The 20370-nt window shown below is 34.7% G+C and overlaps 1 protein-coding gene across 1 annotated transcript; it reads left to right on the top strand.

Moving 5' to 3' along the window:
* Positions 1 to 11721: 11721 nt before the first annotated feature.
* On the top strand, positions 11722 to 13792 carry LOC114389634. Its single transcript, XM_028350347.1, has 3 exons — positions 11722 to 12324; positions 12433 to 12635; positions 13151 to 13792. The coding sequence occupies exons 1-3, from the start codon at positions 12211 to 12213 to the stop codon at positions 13389 to 13391; spliced, it is 558 nt and encodes a 185-aa protein (XP_028206148.1). The 5' UTR covers positions 11722 to 12210; the 3' UTR covers positions 13392 to 13792.
* The last annotated feature ends 6578 nt before the right edge of the window (positions 13793 to 20370 follow it).

Below are 20370 nucleotides of genomic sequence, written 5' to 3'. Positions count from 1 at the left end.
TGAAGGTGCATCAAACTTTTAAGGTTGTTGAAACGAAATCACACAAATATATCGTTTGTTACCCCAACAACACCGAAGAGTCTCCTTGCCTTTTTTATATGAGGGCAATTTTATCCAAAAAAACTGATGCATGGAAAGTGACACATTGGGGTGGACCGCACACATGTCTAAATATGACTATGACACAAGACCATGAGAAGCTTGATTCAAATTTAATTGCAACTTGCGTAGTAGGTACGTTTTTTATGTTCATATTATCCTACTTTTGTGTTATTTGTTATTTTAATTTGTAATTTGATTTTATTATTTAAATTACAGGCATGATCAGAGAAGATCCATCAATAAAAATTTCTTTGATTCAAGAAAGGATAAATAGTGAATTTTCCTATAAGGTTTCATACAGAAAAGCATGGATGGCCAAACAAAAGGCGATTGCAATTGAATATGGCGATTGGGAAGAGTCGTATGCGAAACTCTCGTCATGGCTAACACACATGCAAAATCATTCTCCTGGCTCTTACTTTCAAATACTACATGACGATTTTATTGTTGGTAATAGGGTAAGTCGCGAACATCACCAGTTTCATCGAGTATTTTGGACATTTGGTCAATGCAAAGAGGCTTTTAAGTACTGTAAGCCAATCATACAAGTTGACGGCACACATTTATACGACAAATACCGTAGGACCCTGTTAATGGCCACATCGCAAGATGGAAATGGTGGTGTTCTTCCTCTAGCATTCGCCGTGGTCGAAGGCGAGACGCTAACAGCATGGTCATGGTTTTTGGCCCACTTGCGTGAACACGTCACAGATAAGAATGGAATTTGTCTAATATCTGATCGTCACGCGATTATAAAGTCTGCTGTTGCTAACGAACATCTTGGTTGGCAACCTCCCCACGGATATCATGTGTACTGCGTCCGACACATAGCCAGCAATTTCAATCGCAAATTCAACAACGCGAAACAAAAAGAGATGTTCAAGAAATTGGGTAAGGTTTATTTTATACATTAATTTAATTTGAGTTTGATGTCTACGTACAACTTTTGATGATAACAAATTTGATGCAGCGTACACTCCTTGCAAGCATGTGTTTGATCAAAACTTAGAAAAATTTCGTCAACTGAGTCCAGCCATAGCAAGATGGATTGATCGCATTTCAAAGGAAAAATGGAGCATGACTTACGATACATCTGGACGACGATATGGTCACATGACAACCAACCTATCAGAATGTGTGAATAAGGTGTTGAAAGATTGTCGCAGCATTCCAATAACAGGGTTGGTCAAGTCAACATATAGTAGGTGCCGAAAGTACTTTGTTGATCGTGGTCGCCAAGCCCAAAGACAATTAAGAGAAGGCCAAGTTTATTGTTCTAAGCTTGTTACAGAACTTAGGAAAAATCAAGAACAAGCTTGTTCGCACATCGTTCGCGTGTATGATATCCACTCGACAAGGTTTGAAGTAGAGGAGACCTTCAATCCTATAACGCAACGTGGCGGACAAAAATGGGCAGTTAACTTGAATGACCATTATTGTCAATGCGGAAGGTATTTTGCGCTTCACTATCCATGTTCACACATTATTGCAGCTTGTGGTTACGTGAGTATGAACTACTACCAATATATAGATGTTGTTTACACCAATGAACACATCTTAAAAGCATACTCCGCACAGTGGTGGCCTCTTGGGAATGAAGCGGCAATTCCTCATTCTGATGAGGCATGGACACTAATCCCTGACCCAACTACAATTCGTGCGAAAGGTCGGCCAAAATCAACAAGGATAAGGAATGAGATGGATTGGGTCGAACCATCTGACCACCGATAAAAATGTAGTAGATGTGGAGCTGAAGGGCACAATAGGCGTCGATGTCCAATGCAATCTGACCGTGGGAGTAATTCATTTAATTGATTTATGTATGTTTCATGAGTGACTTGTATTGCTTTAGGTTTTGTTCAATGTATTTACTTGTTGGTCTTCAATGAAATCGTCAGTTACTTTTTGTTGAATGTGTGCTTCTAATGAAATAAAATTACATTTAGAAGTTGAAATAAATGGAGTGGATCAATCGAGGTTGAGTGACATTGGTGTTGATCGTTAGTTAGAAACGTTAGTGTCTAAGTATTTTGTCTACCTTAGTTTTTTTTAACTATCTACAATGACAAACTATGGACTTAGTCATTATGGTTTAGTGTCTAAGTATTTTGGTTTAGTGTTTAGTGTCTAAGCCTTAGGTTTTAGTGTTTAGAACTATGGGATTAGGGTTTACGCTTTATGTTTTAAGTGTTAGGGTTTAGTTTTTTTATTTTAAGGGTTAGGGTTTAGTTTTTTTATTTTAGGGGTAGGGGTAGGGCTTAGTTTTTTTATTTGAAGGGTTAGGCTTAGTTCTTATTTTTTAGGGGTTAGGGGTTAGTTCTTATTTGTTAGGGGTTAGGGCTAAGTTTTTTTTATTTTAGGGTTGGGGTTAATTTTTTTATTTGAATGGTTAGGGTTACTTCTTATTTTTTAGGGGTTAGGGGTTAGTTCTTATTTGTTAGGGGTCAGGGCTAAGTTTTTTTAGGGGTTAGGGTTTAGTTCTTATTTTTTATTTTAGGGTTTAGTGCTTATTTTTTAGGGGTTAGTGTTAAGTTCTTTTTATTTTAGGGTTTAGGGTTACTGTTTTTTATTTTAGTGGTTAGGGCTAACTTTTTTATAAGTGTTAGGGTTTAGTTCTTAATTTTGAGGGGTTAGGGTTATGTGCTTATTTTGTAGGGGTTAGGGCTAAGTTTTTTAGTTGAAGTGTTAGGGTTTAGTTCTTAATTTTGAGGGGTTAGGGTTGTGTGCTTATTTTGTAGGGGTTAGGGTTGAGTGCTTATTTTGTAGGGGTTAGGGCTAAGTTTTTTATTTATTTTAGGGTTTAGGGGTAATTTTTTTATTTTAGGGGTTAGGGTTAAGTTATTTATTTGAAGGGTTAGGGTTAGTTCTTATTTTTTTAGGGGTTAGGGTTAGTTCTTATTTGTTAGGGGTTAGGTCTATGTTTTTTTATTTTAGGGGTTAGGGTTAAGTTTTTTATTTGAAGGGTTAGGGTTAGTTCTTATTTTTTACGGGTTAGGGTTTAGTTCTTATTTGGCAGGGGTTGGGGCTATGTTTTTTTATTTTAGGGTTAGGGTTAATTTTTTATTGAGGGTTTAGGGTTAGGTTTTTTATTTTAAGGGTTAGGGTTTAGTTCTTATTTTTTAGGGAAATAAAATTACATTTAGAAGTTGAAATAAAATTACTTTTTTTTGAATGTGTACTTCTAATGAAATAAAATTACATTTAGAAGTTGAAATAAAATTACTTTTTTTTAAGGGTAAGGGTTTAGTTCTTATTTTTTAGGGTTAGGCTTAGTTTTTTTATTTTATGGTAAGGGTTTAGTTATGAAAATTTTAGGGTTAGGGATAATTTTTAGGGGTTAGGGTTAGGTTTTTTTATTTTAGGGTTTAGAGTTTAGTTCTGAACATTTTTGGCTTAGGTCTAATGTTTAGTGGTTAGGGTTAGGTTTTTCTATCTTACGGTTAGGGTTTAGTTCTGAATATTTTAGTGTTAGGGCTAATTTTTAAGGGTTAGGGTTAGGGTTTTCTATTTTAGGGTTAGGGTTTAGGGCTGAACATTTTAGGGTCAGGGCTAATTGTTAGGGTTAGGTTTTTATTTTAGGATTAGGGTTTAGTTCGGAACAGTTTAGGGCTAAGTGCTTATATTTTATAGGTTAGGGTTAGTGTTTCTATTTTAAGGGTTATGGGTTACTTTTTATGTTTTATGGGTTAGGGTTTAGTTCACATTGAAGTTCATCGTTACTTAGAAACATTAGTTTTTTCGTTTTGGCTACCTTTGTTATTTGGTTTAGGGTTCATTGATTATTATAGTTTGATACGCGACATAAATTCTATCCATAAGTAAGCCTTAATAAACTGAATATCATACATTACGCCATGAATGTCAAATTACAAATATACAACAAAGCCTTAATAAACGGAGACATGCAAATCATTCATTTTGGTGTCCGTGATGCCGTGAGGATGTGCCACATGGTCGATCCCATCTTCGTGCTTGGCGATCAAGATTTCTTCTGCCCCGATGCCTCCCCACTTCTTCTTCGTCAGCCTCCGCAGAAAATGCGTGACGCAAATCAACACCGAATAAATCACCCGTATTAGGTATTTGTCCCGGTACATTCCATTGTGTTCCTAACGGGGCATTAGGTGTTGGAATTGGGCCATGATATTGCTGTGAAGGGGTCATTGTGGGCCATGAAAAATGAGCTTGTGTTTCCGCAAAACCACCGAATGATTGCTGGGTTGCAGAAGTATCAGTGTGATGACCCTGAAAAGGATACTGATACATCTGTGTCGGATACTCAGCAAATATTTGTGGCGTGTAATACATTCCATGGCCACGCTCCGCCATTTGTTGGGAATATTCTTCCGCTTCAACAGTGTCCCTTCTTCTGTCTATCCCCTGAGTTTCAATACTTGACTGAAGCATGTGAAACTGTTGTGCGGGAAATTGACGCTCTGATGCGGGACCATGTGACACTGGCTCAGTGACTCTCTCTTGCTCTTCAGATAAAATTGTAAATTTTTCCACATAAGGCACGAGATCATCAATTGTGCATGTATTCCTCCCTTGAGGAGACACCATGTATTGTAATGCCTCCGCAACTTCACCCTGCATTTATAAGGGTAAGAAAATTAATGGCCATCATTAAATAAAAGTTCAAGTTAAAATTTGAAAAAAATTAAAAAATACCAATGTAGTCGTCTTTGCATTTTCTGGGTCAACAAACATCTTTGTCTTTCGCCTATACCATACCATGTAGTCCGAGTTAAAACTCAATAGGCCTTCTTGTCGGGGATAAGCGTCGACCCTAAATGCATGGCGATTATTCCACTGCTGAATCATTGGGGCGAACAATTGCCCCCAATTTTCGTCATGTTTCCCCTTTAATGTTATGCCATGAATGTTTAGGGGTTGTGAAGGAGACTCTGGAACTGGTTGCTGCATCCCAAATTGTCTCAAGACTCTGTCCGGTTGGTGCCACTCAATAACTTGGAAACAAATTAGTGGCACCACCGCGTACCACGCGAGACTTCCGACTAAACAAACGGGAGTCAACAATGACATAACGGTTGATGGGTAAGGCTCCCACACAAACTGCATATAACAACATAGTTGTGAACATTGTAGTAAAATAAGACATATAATTTTTTATTTTACAAATACAATAGCATGGTTCTTATCTCATGACGTTTCATAATATCGAACTTGCGACGAAAAACTTTCACATCATCATTGTCGATATGTTGGTTTCCACGTCGCAGCCACCTACAAAGAATAAAATTTAATATACCCTAAAACCATTTATTCTATTAAAATGAAGGACACTGTTAAAAATGACTGACCTGTGCCCTAGTGGTGTATTTTCTATTTGGGAAGGAGTTCTCTTTGGAGCCAAGGTGGGACATCGTTCCCATGCCCACAATTGTAGTAAGATGCACATACCTCCGATTGATTTAGTTTTATAATCGGTGGCACTGCACATCTCTCTGTATAGAAAACTAAGTACGGCAGCTCCCCATGCATATCTGCCACATTCTTCAAAGTCACGTAAAAATTGAAGGTACCTTACCGAAACTCTGTTACTGGTTTTGTCAACGAACAAGACACCTCCAATAAATCTCAGTATCCATGCACGGGCAAACCTTCCTACTTGTTCTTCGTCGTCGTCATTATTAATTTGATCAAAATGGTGAGCCAACCAACTTAATTTAACCACACTACCTTTAATTTCACCTTCTTGTGGTCTGACTCCCAATAATTCCTCACATAAATCAGCCCAATCAAGATTTGTTGGACCGATTAATGGTAAACCATCCACACTTATACCTAACAACACAGAGACGTCTTGTAGAGTGATAGTACACTCTCCGCATCTCATGTGAAACGTATGTGTTTCCGGCCTCCATCTTTCTATCAGAGCACTAATTAGTGAGACATTTATTTTTAAGTATCCCATCTTGATAATCCACCCGAAACCAGATTGTTGAAGAAAAGGAAAAATTTGTTTTGGAATTTGTTCTTCCCCTTGATACATGGGGACAGCTCGTCTGATATGTAATTTCCTTTCTTCTTCCCCATTCCAAACATGTTCTAAAACATGCTTAGGTTGCATCCATAATACATCAGTATCGATGGGGTCAGATTTAATGTTAATATGTGATGAAGATGATGATGAAGATGTCATTGCTACTGCAAAATAAAATATAATACATGTGAAGAAAACTTTAATTTATTAGTAAACTTTAAATATATAACAATAAATTTGTAAAAAATCAAACTGGGCAATTTTTAATATATTCTATACATAAATTAAAATACATGTGAAGAAAACTTTAATTTATTAGTAATTTTTTTTCTACAATTAACAAATAAATAATTGAATAAAATATGGACTAACAAATTATTTATAATACAAACAAATATTGAAATGCAAAAAATCATTTCAATAATATATATACAAAAATAATAATAATAATGTACAATGTATCATATATTTAATCACTTAAATTTTCTAAAACAAATAATATTAACGTACAAATTAAAACTAACAAATAATATATATATCATTCTAACTAAAAAATAATTAACTCAAATAATATTAAATTATCAACTTATTTATTTAAAATACAAAATTATAATACTAAAAAGATAAATTTACGTGTGTCAAGTGTCTAATATTACAATTATTTATTTAAGTGTCAAATATTTAATATTACAAAAACTAAAAATTTAGGTGTGTCTAAAATTTATAAATATATACCTAAAGCTAATATTAACTTGTGCCTAATACTAAAAAATCTAATATTACGTATGTCATCCTAAAGTATCATGCATGTATATATATTTATTAGACTAAACTATCATCCGTCTAAATATATACCTAATACTACAAAGCTAATATCACATGTATAAAATTTAAGAATATACACAACAACTAAATATATATACACGTAATATTTTTATACTAACTAAACAAATATATAATATTCTTTTCAATTATACTTACTCATACAATTTTTTTACGAGAGATTAAGTTATAAAATAATTTCTTATTTAAAACTCATAAGAATAATTAGTTTGTCAACCCCCTGCAAAAGTACATCATATATTTTAATTCTACGAATAATTAAGAATACAATTAATTTAGATTCTATACAACATATGTAGTATACAAATAAAATAAATTTAGAAAAATAATTGAAACAAGTTGATAAGAAAGAATAATTATTTTAGAAAACTTTATATTTCTTGAGTTAGAATATATTTTATTTTACAGATATTTCTAGAATTCATAATAAAATTCTCATTCTTTGATAAAAAAATTAATAATAATATTCTATGCTATGTTGTAATTACTACTAATACTAAAATATTATATACAATAACCAAATAACATCTAACAATATATACAATAACAATAAATAAATAAAATTTTAATTCTAACTAACCAAATAATATTTTCATACTAACTAACCTAACATTGGAATATTTATTAATAAGTAAAAAATAATAACACAATAGCTACTCATACGAACTAATTTAAACTTAGAACTTTTGTTAATAATAACTAACCTACTATTTACATACTAACTAACTTAGAATATTTGTTAATACTAATACTAACTAACTTAAACTTATAATATATATTAGCATATTTACTTTGAAAATACATACCAGGAATTTAAGGGCACTTGAAGGGCACTTGAAGGATGAAAGGACAGAACAGCACAACAAGCACACCACAAACACAATAATCTCTCAAACTCAAGAAGAAAGAATGAGAAAGCAAAGTAAGTTGTGTAAGCGTAAAGAATGAGTTCAACATTTTTTTTTTATAGCTGAAAACTTAAACCCCAACCCCAACGTTCAAATTTTTTTAATGTTCACATCCTATATAGTATAGCCTTTTCAGAAGTGAAAACTAAACATTGCAAGGTGCAGACCATGAAAGCCTTCAACATGAACCCTAGGTGCAGGCATAGGCTTTTCAGAACTGAAACAAAGCTTGAACACGTGAACCATGGGTGCAAAGCTTGAACACGTGCAGTCCCATCAAGCCTATCCCGCAGAAGCTAGTGGCGGCATTCCTCTCTCCCCCTGTCCCGCAATAGCAACTGGCGGCATCCCTCTCTCCCCCTGTCCCGCCACAGCAACTGGCGGTACCCACTCTCTCCCCCTATCCTGCCATTGTTGTTGGCGGTACCCACTCTCTCCCCCTATATCGCCATTGCTGTTGGCGGTACCCCTCTCAATGGCGGTTCAAGCTTCCCGCCAGTGTCAATGGCGGCACCCACGTAAGAAACGAACCCCCTCTGTAATTTGTTATAAATGAGACCCCATTGTGTAAATTGTTTCTAAAAGAAACCCTCTAAAGTAAATTTGCCCATTTCTGATGTATTGGGTGTCTTCACATCTTCTCTGCACTCGCTCTCTTCAAACTCCCATATATAGTTATAACTTAGCCCAAACTCTTCATTTTGGAGAAGACATTTGACTTAGTAAGTTTCTACTAGCTTTTGTTTACAAGGTAATGGGTGAAGTTGTCGAAATTATGGACACTTTAGGAAAAAACGAAACATATTGTTGGACCCTTATGGATTGTGCAATTATGGTTGAATGTCATTCTAGCCACTCACATAACTTCTGGAAGGGATATTCCTAACAATCTCAATCTAAAAATCAAAGGAGCTTGTTTCATGGTAAAAACTTGTTCGGAAAAAATGATTCGTGAATGCTAATCAGTAAGTGTACTGAGTCGCACAAGTAATATAAAACGGTAAGAATCGAGTATCGAATCACAGGAAACTTGTTTCATTCAGAAAATATGCATTCAATAGGTAAACATTTGTGTAAAACAAGTAAATAATCAAAAGAAAGTTTTTGTCTACAATTCTAATTAACTACAAACTAAAGTATCTAACAGTGAGATGTGAAAACAGTTAAGTAAAAGTGTTGAGTCATTCTACTGAACCTACCTTGATGTTACTAAGTATTTTTTTCTATTTAACGTTGTTCTAGTGTTCTTATGCTAAAAACAACTACCCAGATCAAGATCTCTCGAGTGAATGGGTCTAACTCTATTTAAACTTCGTCCTTGATCTTTCAACAAACTTGGTTTAAACGAGTCGCATTAAGATTACAGAATAATATAAACTAAATCACTACACTCCGTACCTAGGCATACAGTTTTCTAGTCTGCTCTATCAATTTCTAAGGTTTTAAAGCACTTCCCAATACTAAAAATCCTAACTTTACATACAAACGGGTGATCAATTCATAAACATGCAAGAAATAAGCACAGATAGAAGCAATGAACACATAAAAACAACAATAGATAGTAAGGAGATATTACATCAAGTGTTCAGCAGAAAATCTCCAACAAGAGGTCTAGGCTTCCATGGCAAGTTAGCAACTTTCAGCACAAAGGATGAGAATTAGAAGAGAAACTAATATTACAAGTGATGAGGATGTCTCCTCCACCCCTAGAACCCTAAAATAACTCCTAAAACCTAAACTCTCTTGAAGACAGGAGCTTTGCTTTGTTTTTCGTTTTTCTATGTGTCTCTTCGTTTCCTCCCTCTCTGTGTATGTATCTTTTTACGCTAACCCTTGACGTTTCAGATTCTGAAGGCTCGCTTAACGTCATTTTTTTGCTAAGCGTGAGTTAGTGAATTTTCGCTTAGCGAGCTAGGCGCACTGAGTGCGAGAAGGGACAAACAACTCGTTGGGTGAGCTTGCGGCGCGTTGGACACGGGCATCTGTGACTGATCATCTTCTAGGGTTTCCTCACGCGCTAAGCGGGCTGAGTGCCTCGCTTAGCGAATGTAACTCGCTAAGCGCATATGTCTCGCTTAGTGAGACACCAGCTGCTTAACCTTCTCTTCATTTGGTCTGAAACTGAAGTTGATTCACATTAATTAACAAAAATGAGAGTATCTGCTGAGCAAAATCAACTAAACATGAAAATATGTACAATTCTTACAAAAAGAATCATAAATTGAGAAAAAAATATTAATTTTATATAACTATTCAATATAAAAATTAATCGTAAATGACGAATAACACCTATTTTCTACTATTAATCGATGAGACAATTAAGCTTGTATAGGTGTTCTCTGAACCAACTCAAGAATAACAGCAAAAATAACAAAATATCATACAAATATGTCCTAACAAACTGGTACAGCAATTTATTGGTTCAAGTTGTTTATTACCCATTTGACACATTGACAGTCGAGAAGCTACTTTAATTTTTCAAGTTTATCACATAATCCACAAATATTAAATATGCTATAACAACAATATTTCTCAGCAAATTCAAATTTCCAGAAATTATAAAAGATAGAAACTCCCCTGCTTTATAAATACCCAACACGTAGAAATTGCTCAAAGTCTTCACCGACCAAAAAATTGAGTCAATGGTAATTCCCCAAAATTCAATAATAATAATAAAAAAAGAATCAAACATTTGAGACAACAAATCTGCACCTAACTCGTTCGCACACCCTCCCTTCTCCAACGCGTTAGGTCCTTCAATCTTGGTCACCGAGTGAGATCGAACTCCACTCCCCAATAGGTACGGCTTCGAGAGATCTGGGTCGCAGATCTGGGTAACGTTGAGATTGGCTACAAAAGAAATTTATTTCAATGAAAGAAATGAGTGTCATAAGTTCTAAAATGAGGAGAATTAATACTACGATAAAATGCATAAACATGATTGTTTTGAGTGGCTATGACATTTGTTAACCATTAATCTTCATTGAAAAAATTTGATAAGATTTGTTAAGTATTCTCTGTCAATTACATTTCTACAGTTTTTTCATTAAATTTTTTTTAATCCTGAAATCTTACTTAATCAAAGGTATGAAATCAATAACTTATTGGTGCGTAAACATTATTATTTTAAAAAAAAAATTCTTCTTTTGATGATTGTAAAAAATTAGGTGATTTTATTAGTACGGAAAATTATGTAGTTGGTTTCTTTATTTCATATTTATAGAAGTAAGCATATTAAACTTATAAAGAAATGTAAATAAGCAAAATAATAAAGAAATATATAAAAAATGATTTACTAATATAATTATCGGTTCTATATTCAATCGATTGATTATATACAAGGAAAATTATGGGTATAATGTTTAATTGATTGAGTAACATCTATTATAAATTTGAATCAGAATATATTTCAATATTATAAATTAACTTAAATAATTATAATATATATTTATATTATTCATTATTAATTTGAACATTCAAATCATGAAATACCTTAGTTACATATTATTAATTTAAAAAATTATCCATCTTTATAAACTAAAACAAGAATATAAAATCATTTGTATATACATATTGATATTGATATTGATAACTCTAGAGTTAAGTTCTTCCGAGACCCTGTCAACACACAAAAAAGAAACTTAGGAAAGAGATAGGAAGAAGAGCAAAACCAACGGAAACTCAAAAGCATCCAAAGTTGACCATTCAAACACTGTGTTTTAAAAGGAAAAATTGTTAAGTGATCCAAAATTACTACATTATCTATCATTTGACCAATAATCCGACCTACATTGTCTAATAATTTCTCGAACTAAAAACATTTTTGGACCATTTACATATTAATTCTCCTTATTAGCAAGGACTCAAACGGAGAAGGTTGGATTATTCCTTAAGCACTAAACCAACCTCCTTGTCCTTTTAACTATTGCTGATATGCATACATATGCATAATGCGAATATATATTTTTACTCCAATCACCGTTTTAGTGAATTAAGATTCTTCTCTTTCTAGGATGCACACCACGTTCTAGGATTAAACAATTGAAGAATTTGACCAGCTAGTCAGCTACCATAGATACCAAAATAGTTTCAATAAACAAGAATTTTCCAAAGGAAGTTCTCATTCAACAAGGAATGGTATTATCTCCTTCAAAGCAATGGTAGACTTACTTATTAAGAAGTCTCAAACATCACAAAGAAAAAGGGGTGTGGGCAACACAACACCTTCATAGCACCAACTCATCTTTGTATGCGTTGAGAAGGTTCCAATTTCCAAATTAAACTTATTCCTTACTCTGTCTTCTCTTCTCAAGTGATTTCTCTTCATACAAACAAAACCGGTACCACAGCATGGAAAAACCTCCTAGATGCAAATTCACAGTGTTCTTCTTCATCATAATTTCCCTCTCCCTTGGCTTGATTTCCTTTGTCTTGTGTATCGCCGCCGAGATAAAGAGGAATAAGGTGGAAAAATGATTACTACTGTGTTGTTTAATTGACTTTTTAGTCCTGCAATTAGGACTTTTGAAAAGGGTACTAATTAGTTATTAGCTTAATTGGTTTGTTTTGCAGGAGGAGGATCTCAGGTGGAATGGGAAACTATGTTATTTGCCATCAAGCAAGGCATTTGGATTGGGAATTGCAGCTTTGGTTAGTTTCTTTCTTGCCCAGATCATTGGGAATTCTATATTATTAAAGTATTCTTGTTGGAGAAGAAAAAATAAACCCCACTTCAAGGTGCCTGCTATCGCAAAGATTCTGGTTTTGATATCTTGGTAGGTTATCAATATTCTGCACTCTTGTTTGTTAGTTGTTACTTCACATTCAGCAATTAGAGATTGATGAAATAAAGCTGGTTAATCTATTATTGGCTTATGCTTGATCATCATTTTTGCTATTAAAATTGACACATACTTCTTGTTGTAATTTGTAAATACAAATATCCATATTTTTTATTTCTGCTATTAAATTATGAAAAATGAACACCATCGAAATTTTCTTTTTTTTATATTATTGGCTTTTGTAACAAAAAGGCCGGATCACTATGAAAATGTGTGCCATGATATGGCCAGCCAATGTTGGGAAGTGGGAACAGGTTGGCAAATGTTTCACTTTTAGGAAAGAAGGCCACATAAATTAGTACAACATACATAATTGGTTTGCTATTTATCCTTGGAAAACCAGAAAACCCTTTTGCTATTGAAGAAGTTATTAATTAATCTTGAGATCAATTATGTTTTCTTGCCTTTGAAGCATAAATTGTAAGTCCCAAAATTGTAATATTTGGCAGGGTTAGCTTTGGATTTGCAGCTATTTTATTGATTGCAGCCACAAGCATGAACAGAAAGCAGCCATATAGGGTAGGGTGGTTGAAAGGTGAGTGCTACCTAGTCAAAGGGGGAACCTATGTTGGATCAGCCATATTGGTCCTAGTCACGGTGTGTTCTGTAAATGGTTCGGCTTTCTCAACATTAAAATCAAGCCAAGCAAATCAGCATCAGCATACAAAAAGACACAAACAAATGGGGTGACATTGTTTTGGACACCATAATACACACATTTTTTTGAAAAGAAAAAGGTTTTAGAGAGAGGAGAAATTATCAACTACACTAGACGCCAGCAAGTTGTAGAGGCAAAATTCAAAGGTCAACAATTTGAGACCAATGAGAGGCTTCCAAAGGAATTCAATTCTTTTATTAATTATTATTATTATTAATTATGTAAAAGAAAGTGCCAAAGCTAGCCCACTAACTGGTTTATCCAATGTCCAAAGGAATAATTTATTTTCTTTTTCAACTTACACCAAAGAGTGACACTTTAATTTGTCCACATTCTATCCGAGGTGGTTACTCCCCTGTATAGGAACCCCCTGGATCCCACCTTCATAGATTAATGATGGTTTGGTATATTATTTTGCATTTACATTATTCAACCCACTATTTCTCAATTGCTTCTACAGTTTTAAGCAATTCCGCAGGTCGCCAAGGAATCATAATTTCACCCAGAAAAATAGATATTATTCAAGGAACAAACTCATAAACGCTAAAAGCGTCCCGGGCCAAATTTAGTATTTTAAAAGCTTCATTCAATTTCGTAATAATGAGATCACGCTTAGCATGGCTATTTCTTGTACAGTATATTTCAAGATGAATCCCAAGTTTGATTAATTTCACGCTTGGTATATGCACTATAGCACATAACTTCATCATATATATATATATATATATATATATATATATATATATATATATATATATATATATATATATATATATATATATATATATATATATATATAAATTCACTTATTATCACCATTAGATTTTAAAAAATAAATAATGATGATAAAGAATAATTCTAAAAGAATTCTCTAAAAGGAATTAATCTTAGAGTAAGTTGATCTCTCGTTTTCTTAAATTCTAATAGATAAAATTAGTGACTTATTATAACCATTAGATTTTAGAAAATAAATGATAAAAATAAGAAAAAAATTATTCCTAAAGTAAGTTAATCCTCCTCCTTTTTTATTATATTAGTAGTTATAATTTAATATTATGCTAAATCTTGAGACTTAAGAAGGGAGGAGTGCAGGAGATAGTGTCGCGTGACTCATAACAGAGAAAACATATAATCCTAGCTTAAATACCACATAACAACAACAATATATGACAACATAGCATTATTTCCCTTCTCTTATTTTTCTTGTATATATATTACATTTATGAGCTATCCATAAATAATACAAGAATATGCTTTGATTTCATCTTATCCTCCTAGATTTTAGGTCATTCTTTCCCATTGTACAGACTATGAATGATGTAATAATTGCTATTATTAAAATATAGAATTTCATACCAATTCTCTTTGCCTCCTTTCCTTTATTTTCTGTTATGGTATCAAGAGCCCTCTAGGGTTCCAGCCGCCATCTCCCTATGGTTACCTCCGACTCATCTGGTGAGGAGGATCTTACTCCACCTCCCACTCCACCACCACCACCTTCCTTCACCGATCCCAGTCAGAACCTAGCCAACCCTTTCTATATCCATCCCAATGAGAGTCCCACATCTATTATTGTTACTCCTCCACTTATCGCTAATAATTTTCAATCTTGGCCATGTTCATTTCCAATGGCTCTTATCTCCAAGCACTAAATGGGCTTTCTTAATGGATCTATTCCAATTCCTTAGCCCATAGACTCGATTTATTCTTCCTGGGAGCGATGCAATACGCTTCTCATGTCATGGCTACTTAACTCGCTTTCTCCCTCCATTGCTCAAAGTGTTATTTTCTTTGAGCATGCTATTGATATTTGGAATGACCTTCGTGAACACTTCTCTCAAGGTGATTTGCTTCGATTCGTCGAATTACAGGAGGAAATCTATGCTCTTAAACAAGGCTCTCTCTCTGTGACTGATTACTACACTACTTTTAAGTCTTTGTGGGAGGGATTAGATAACTATCGCCCTTTGCCTCCTTGTTCTTGCTCTGCAAAGACTTACCACCAACAAAATTTTATCATCTGTTTCCTTAAAATCCTTGATGTGCGTTTTGCCATGGTGCGTTCTCAGATTCTCTTGCTCGATCCTCTTCCCTCAGCCAATTGAGTATTTTCCATGATTATCCAACATGAACGACAACATTCCAACCCAACTTCTTTAGCTCTAGACACAAACCCATTTGTTAATGCTGTTTCTGGCAAAGGCCGAGGCAACCCACAACAAGAGAGGGGGGGGGGGGGGCAAATTGACACGTAAATGTAACTTCTGTGCTCGCCTCGGTCACACCATTGATTCTTGCTTCCAGAAATCGAACACCACGCCGCCAAAATGTAGCCACTGTGACAAACTTGGTCATACCAGTGATGCTTGCTACTCTAAGTTTGGGTACCCTCCTGGACATCCGAAATACCCAGGTCGCCCACATCTCTTTAACAACAAATTTGCTTCTGGTGGCAGCACAACCTCCTTAAGTGGAGGTGCGGTGAACAACGCAGAAGTGGCAGCCCTAACCCATGGAGGAGAAAACAAGAAAGAAAGCTCAGCTCAGGGTCATGGGTTTCACATCACAATGGCCCAATACCAATAGTTGATGAATCTTCTCAGCAAATCCTCTGGACCTAGTGGTGTAAGCTCATAGACTACTCTTACACGAGCCAACCTCACTCATTCTAGCCCAAATTAATTTCATAATTTTGGTTTTGGTAGTCACTTTGTTTTTTCTATTTCCACCACACACACACTTAACGCTCTTAGTTCACACACCACACCATGGGTAATTGATTCTGGAGCCACATGCCATATAACTTGTTCCTTAGACTGTTTTTATACATATTCTACAATTACACCAGTAAAGATTAATTTACTCAATGGATCCACTGTCCAAGCCCACATTTCGGGTAGCATAAAATTCACTCCAGATTTTATTATCCATAATGTTCTTTTTGTTCTTGATTTTAGCTTCAATCTTTTGTCTATCCCAAAGTTATTATACACTTTCCCATGTCATATTACCTTTTCTAGTGATCTTTCTAAAATTTCTTGTGAAATACAGGACATAAGCACGTTGAAGACAATTGGTTTGGCTGACTTGAAGGAAGGCCTTTTTCACTTGATATTTGGTAAGGATAGAAGCCCATCTACCAACAATATCACCACCACCAACATCAATAACCCCAAGCTTTGGCATTTTAGATTAGGTCATTTATCTGGAAATCGTCTTAATGTCTTAAATCAACAATTCCCTTTTATTTCAAAAGATTCTAATGAAATTTGTGACATTTGTCATTTGGCTAAACAAAAACAATTTTCCTATTCACTTAGCTCGAGTAGAAGCTCTAAAATTTTTGAGTTGATTCATATGGATATTTGGGGACCATTTTCTAAATCATCAATTCATGGACATAGATATTTCTCAACTATACTTGATGATTTTAGTAGATATACTTGGGTGGTTTTATTAAAATCAAAAAGTGAAGTGAAGACACATGTTCAAAATTTTATTAATTTAATTGAAAATCAATTTGAAACAAAAATTAAATGCATTCGATCCGATAATGGCCTTGAATTTTTTCTTAAAGAATTTTTCTCTTCAAAGGGTATAATTCACCAAACTAGTCATGTGTATACCCCTCAACAAAATGGAAGAATGGAATGCAAACATCAACACATCCTCAATGTAGCTAGGGCCCTTATGTTTCAATCTAAATTCCAACAAATTTTTGGTCCTATGCTATAAAACATGCCATTTTCCTCATAAATTGCATTCCCTCTCTCATTATTTCTTATAAAACACCATTTGAGCTTTTATACAAAACTCACCCAGATTTTTCTATGATCAAAGTTTTTGGTTTCTTATGCTATGCATCAACTCATAATCAAACTCACAAGTTTCAACCTCGTTCAAGAAAATGGGCATTCTTAGGTTTTCAAAATGGTACCAAGGGATATGTTATTTTAGACATTAAAACAAGAGAAATATTCATTTCTAGAAATTTTGTTTTCCATGAATCCTTCTTTCCCTTCCACACAAACCAAAACCTCTCTACTAGCGAAGCCTAGCCAAATTCACCTATAGACCCAATTTCATATACATACCCACACCACCTCACTTTACCCCATCCACACCTATCACAACAAACACTAACCCAACCACTCCTCAACCCAATGGCTCATCATCACCTTTCCCAAATCCTTCAACTCCTCCTGAAATCGACACACCAAACCCTAACATCATTGATCAACACATTCAAGAACCACCAAACTCACCACCGTCTAACCATGCTTTACCACGTCGCTCCAGCCGCGACACTTATCCTCCTTCTTACCTTTCTGACTATCAATTTCAAATTCCTTCCCTCAAGTCTGCTCAATCCTCATCAACAAGCGCATATCCCATTCAGAATTTTCTCTCATACACTCATGTCTCTCCTTCTCATCGCCATTTCCTTATGACTCTGTCATCTGAGCACGAACCCACCAGTTTTCATGAAGCTGTGAAACATCAATGTTGGCGTGATGCCATGAAATGTGAGATCAAGGCTATGTAGTTGAATCAAACTTGGGACACTGTTCAAATCCCTTCTCATGTACGACCAATTGGGTGCAAGTGGGTATATAAGATCAAATGACTACCGGATGGCAACATTGAGCGTTACAAGGCTCGTCATGTTGCAAAATGATACTCTCAAATTGAGGGCATAAATTACTTTGAAACCTTCTCCCTTGTTGTTAAGATGATCACTGTTAGAGTTGTTCTTGCTCTGGCATCAATAATCGATGACACCTTCATCAATTAGATGTTAGCAACACTTTCTTACACAGGGACCTCAGGGAGGACGTTTACATGGAAATTCCTCCTGGCTTGCTTGGTTACACATCAAGTCAGAGTTGCAAATTGAAGAAATCACTCTATGGATTAAAGCAATCCAACAGAAAATGGTATGAGAAATTATCTAATCTATTGCTGACTTGTGGTTATTCACATGCCCAGCTGATCATAGTTTGTTTATCAAGGCTCATAATTTTGAATTTACTGCTTAATTGTATATGTTGATGACATTATGCTGATCAGTAATTCCCTAGCTGAGATTGAACGCATTAAGCGTATTCTTCACACTAATTTTCACATTAAGGATTTGGGGAAACTAAAATATTTTTTGGGGATTGAAGTTGCACATTCTGATAAAGGAATTTCATTGTGCCAACGTAAGTATTGTTTGGATTTATTGAAAGATTCTAGTATGCTTGGGTGTAAGCCATCCTCCACTCCTATGGATAGTTCTCTTTGACTCCATAATGATTCCTCTGGTTTTCTTGATGATCCCTTACCTTATAGATGCCTAGTTGGAAGATTGGTCTATTTGACAAGCACACACCCTGAAATTGCCTTTGCTACATAGAAACTAAGTTAATTTATGTCAAAACCAACAAAAGCTCATCATGCTGCAGCTGTTCCCATTCTTCGATATCTCAAAGGGTGTCTAGTCAAAGGCTTATTCTTTCTAAGGACTTGCTCTCCTCATCTACTTGGGATTAGTGATGTTGATTGGACAACGTGTATTGACTCTAGGCGCTTTATTACTGGTTATTGCTTCTTTATGGGCTATTCGTTTGTTTCATGGAAAACCAAGAAGCAAACTACAGTCTCATGTTCTTCTTCCAAGGCTGAATATCGAGCTCTTGCTTTTGCAACTTGTGAATTACAATGGCTTACTTACTTTCTAAGAGATCTACGGATTCCCCTTTCCAAGCCTTTCGTACTTTACTGTGATAATCATAGTGCTCTTCACATTGCTGCCAATCCGGTCTTTCATGAACGCACCAAACACTTAGACATTGATTGTCATCTAGTCCGTGAAAAATCCCAAGCTGGACTCATGTTGCTGCTCCCAGTCCCTTCTTCAAATCAACTTGCGGATATATTCACAAAGACTCTTCCTCCTCAATCCTTTAACACCAATATTTCCAAGCTGCAGTTACAAAACATTTTTGCACCTCCGGCTTGTGGGGGGCTAACAGAGAAAACATATAATCCTAGCTTAAATACCACATAACAACAACAATATATGACAACAGAGCATTATTTCCCTTCTCTTATTTTTCTTGTATATGTATTACATTTATGAGCTGTCCATAAATAGTACAAGAATATGCTTTGATTCCATCTTATCCTCCTAGGTTTTAGGTCATTCTTTCCCATTGTACAGACTATAAATAATATAATCATTGCTATTATTAAAATATAGAATTTTATACCAATTCTTTTTGCCTCCTTTCCTTTATTTTGTGTTAATTCACCCAAGAATGATAGGGGAGAGAGGATGATGAATGAAACTCTAAGGTATTTGGTAAGAGAGAAATTTTTTCATGTTGTGTTTTTTCTTTTGGAGAATTTCAAAAAAATTAAATTTGAAAGGGTTACCAGATAGATGACAAATTTAATATTCTAGATTTTGCTCTGTTGCAATTTCAATTTTTTTAAATCAAAATCTCCAGATAGATGAAAATATTTTTGCTTTTTAATTACTCTTTCTTTCTCTCTGAATTCTATTTCTTGTTCTTGCCAAATTTTGTTCCATGTTCATAGGAAAGGTTTGTTAAATCCTAGGGTTTTGTGTTTTACCTGGATAAATCCTTAAAGATAGCGTGTCTAACACACGTTTGAGGCTAATGTCATTGTCTTGATGAACTCTATAAGTTTATTGAGTTAAGGTTTGTGTTTATCAAACATTATGTGTTCATGAGATCGTGGTTTGTGATTAGACGGTCTTAGAATAAGAATCTCAAGAATTTAAGATAGACTTCTAATCCTAATCATTCAAATGTTAATTTGTTTTATTTTTCTCTCTTGTGGTAATGGTTTGATGATAGTGAGATGTCATCTTAAGTTGAGATGTTCTTAATAAATAATTTAATTGAGAAATTTGGTATTTTGATTCAGTTTTGAATTAACAAAAAAAAATTGGTAAAGAAAAACATTGATGTTTATACCAAAATGTAAGAGCTTTGGTTT

Source organism: Glycine soja, chromosome 16, assembly GCF_004193775.1.
Source record: "Glycine soja cultivar W05 chromosome 16, ASM419377v2, whole genome shotgun sequence".
NCBI lineage: Eukaryota > Viridiplantae > Streptophyta > Magnoliopsida > Fabales > Fabaceae > Glycine > Glycine soja.
The sequence above is the reverse complement of the archived record's forward strand: the minus strand, read 5'-3'. Positions and strand labels throughout refer to the sequence as shown.

Coding starts and splice junctions, on each gene's coding strand:
- LOC114389634 (XM_028350347.1), top strand. CDS start 12,211: ATGGAAAAACCTCCTAGATGCAAATTCACAGTGTTCTTCTTCATCATA. Junction 12,325..12,432: donor CCGAGATAAAGAGGAATAAG/GTGGAAAAATGA, acceptor TTTGTTTTGCAG/GAGGAGGATCTCAGGTGGAA. Junction 12,636..13,150: donor ATTCTGGTTTTGATATCTTG/GTAGGTTATCAA, acceptor AATATTTGGCAG/GGTTAGCTTTGGATTTGCAG.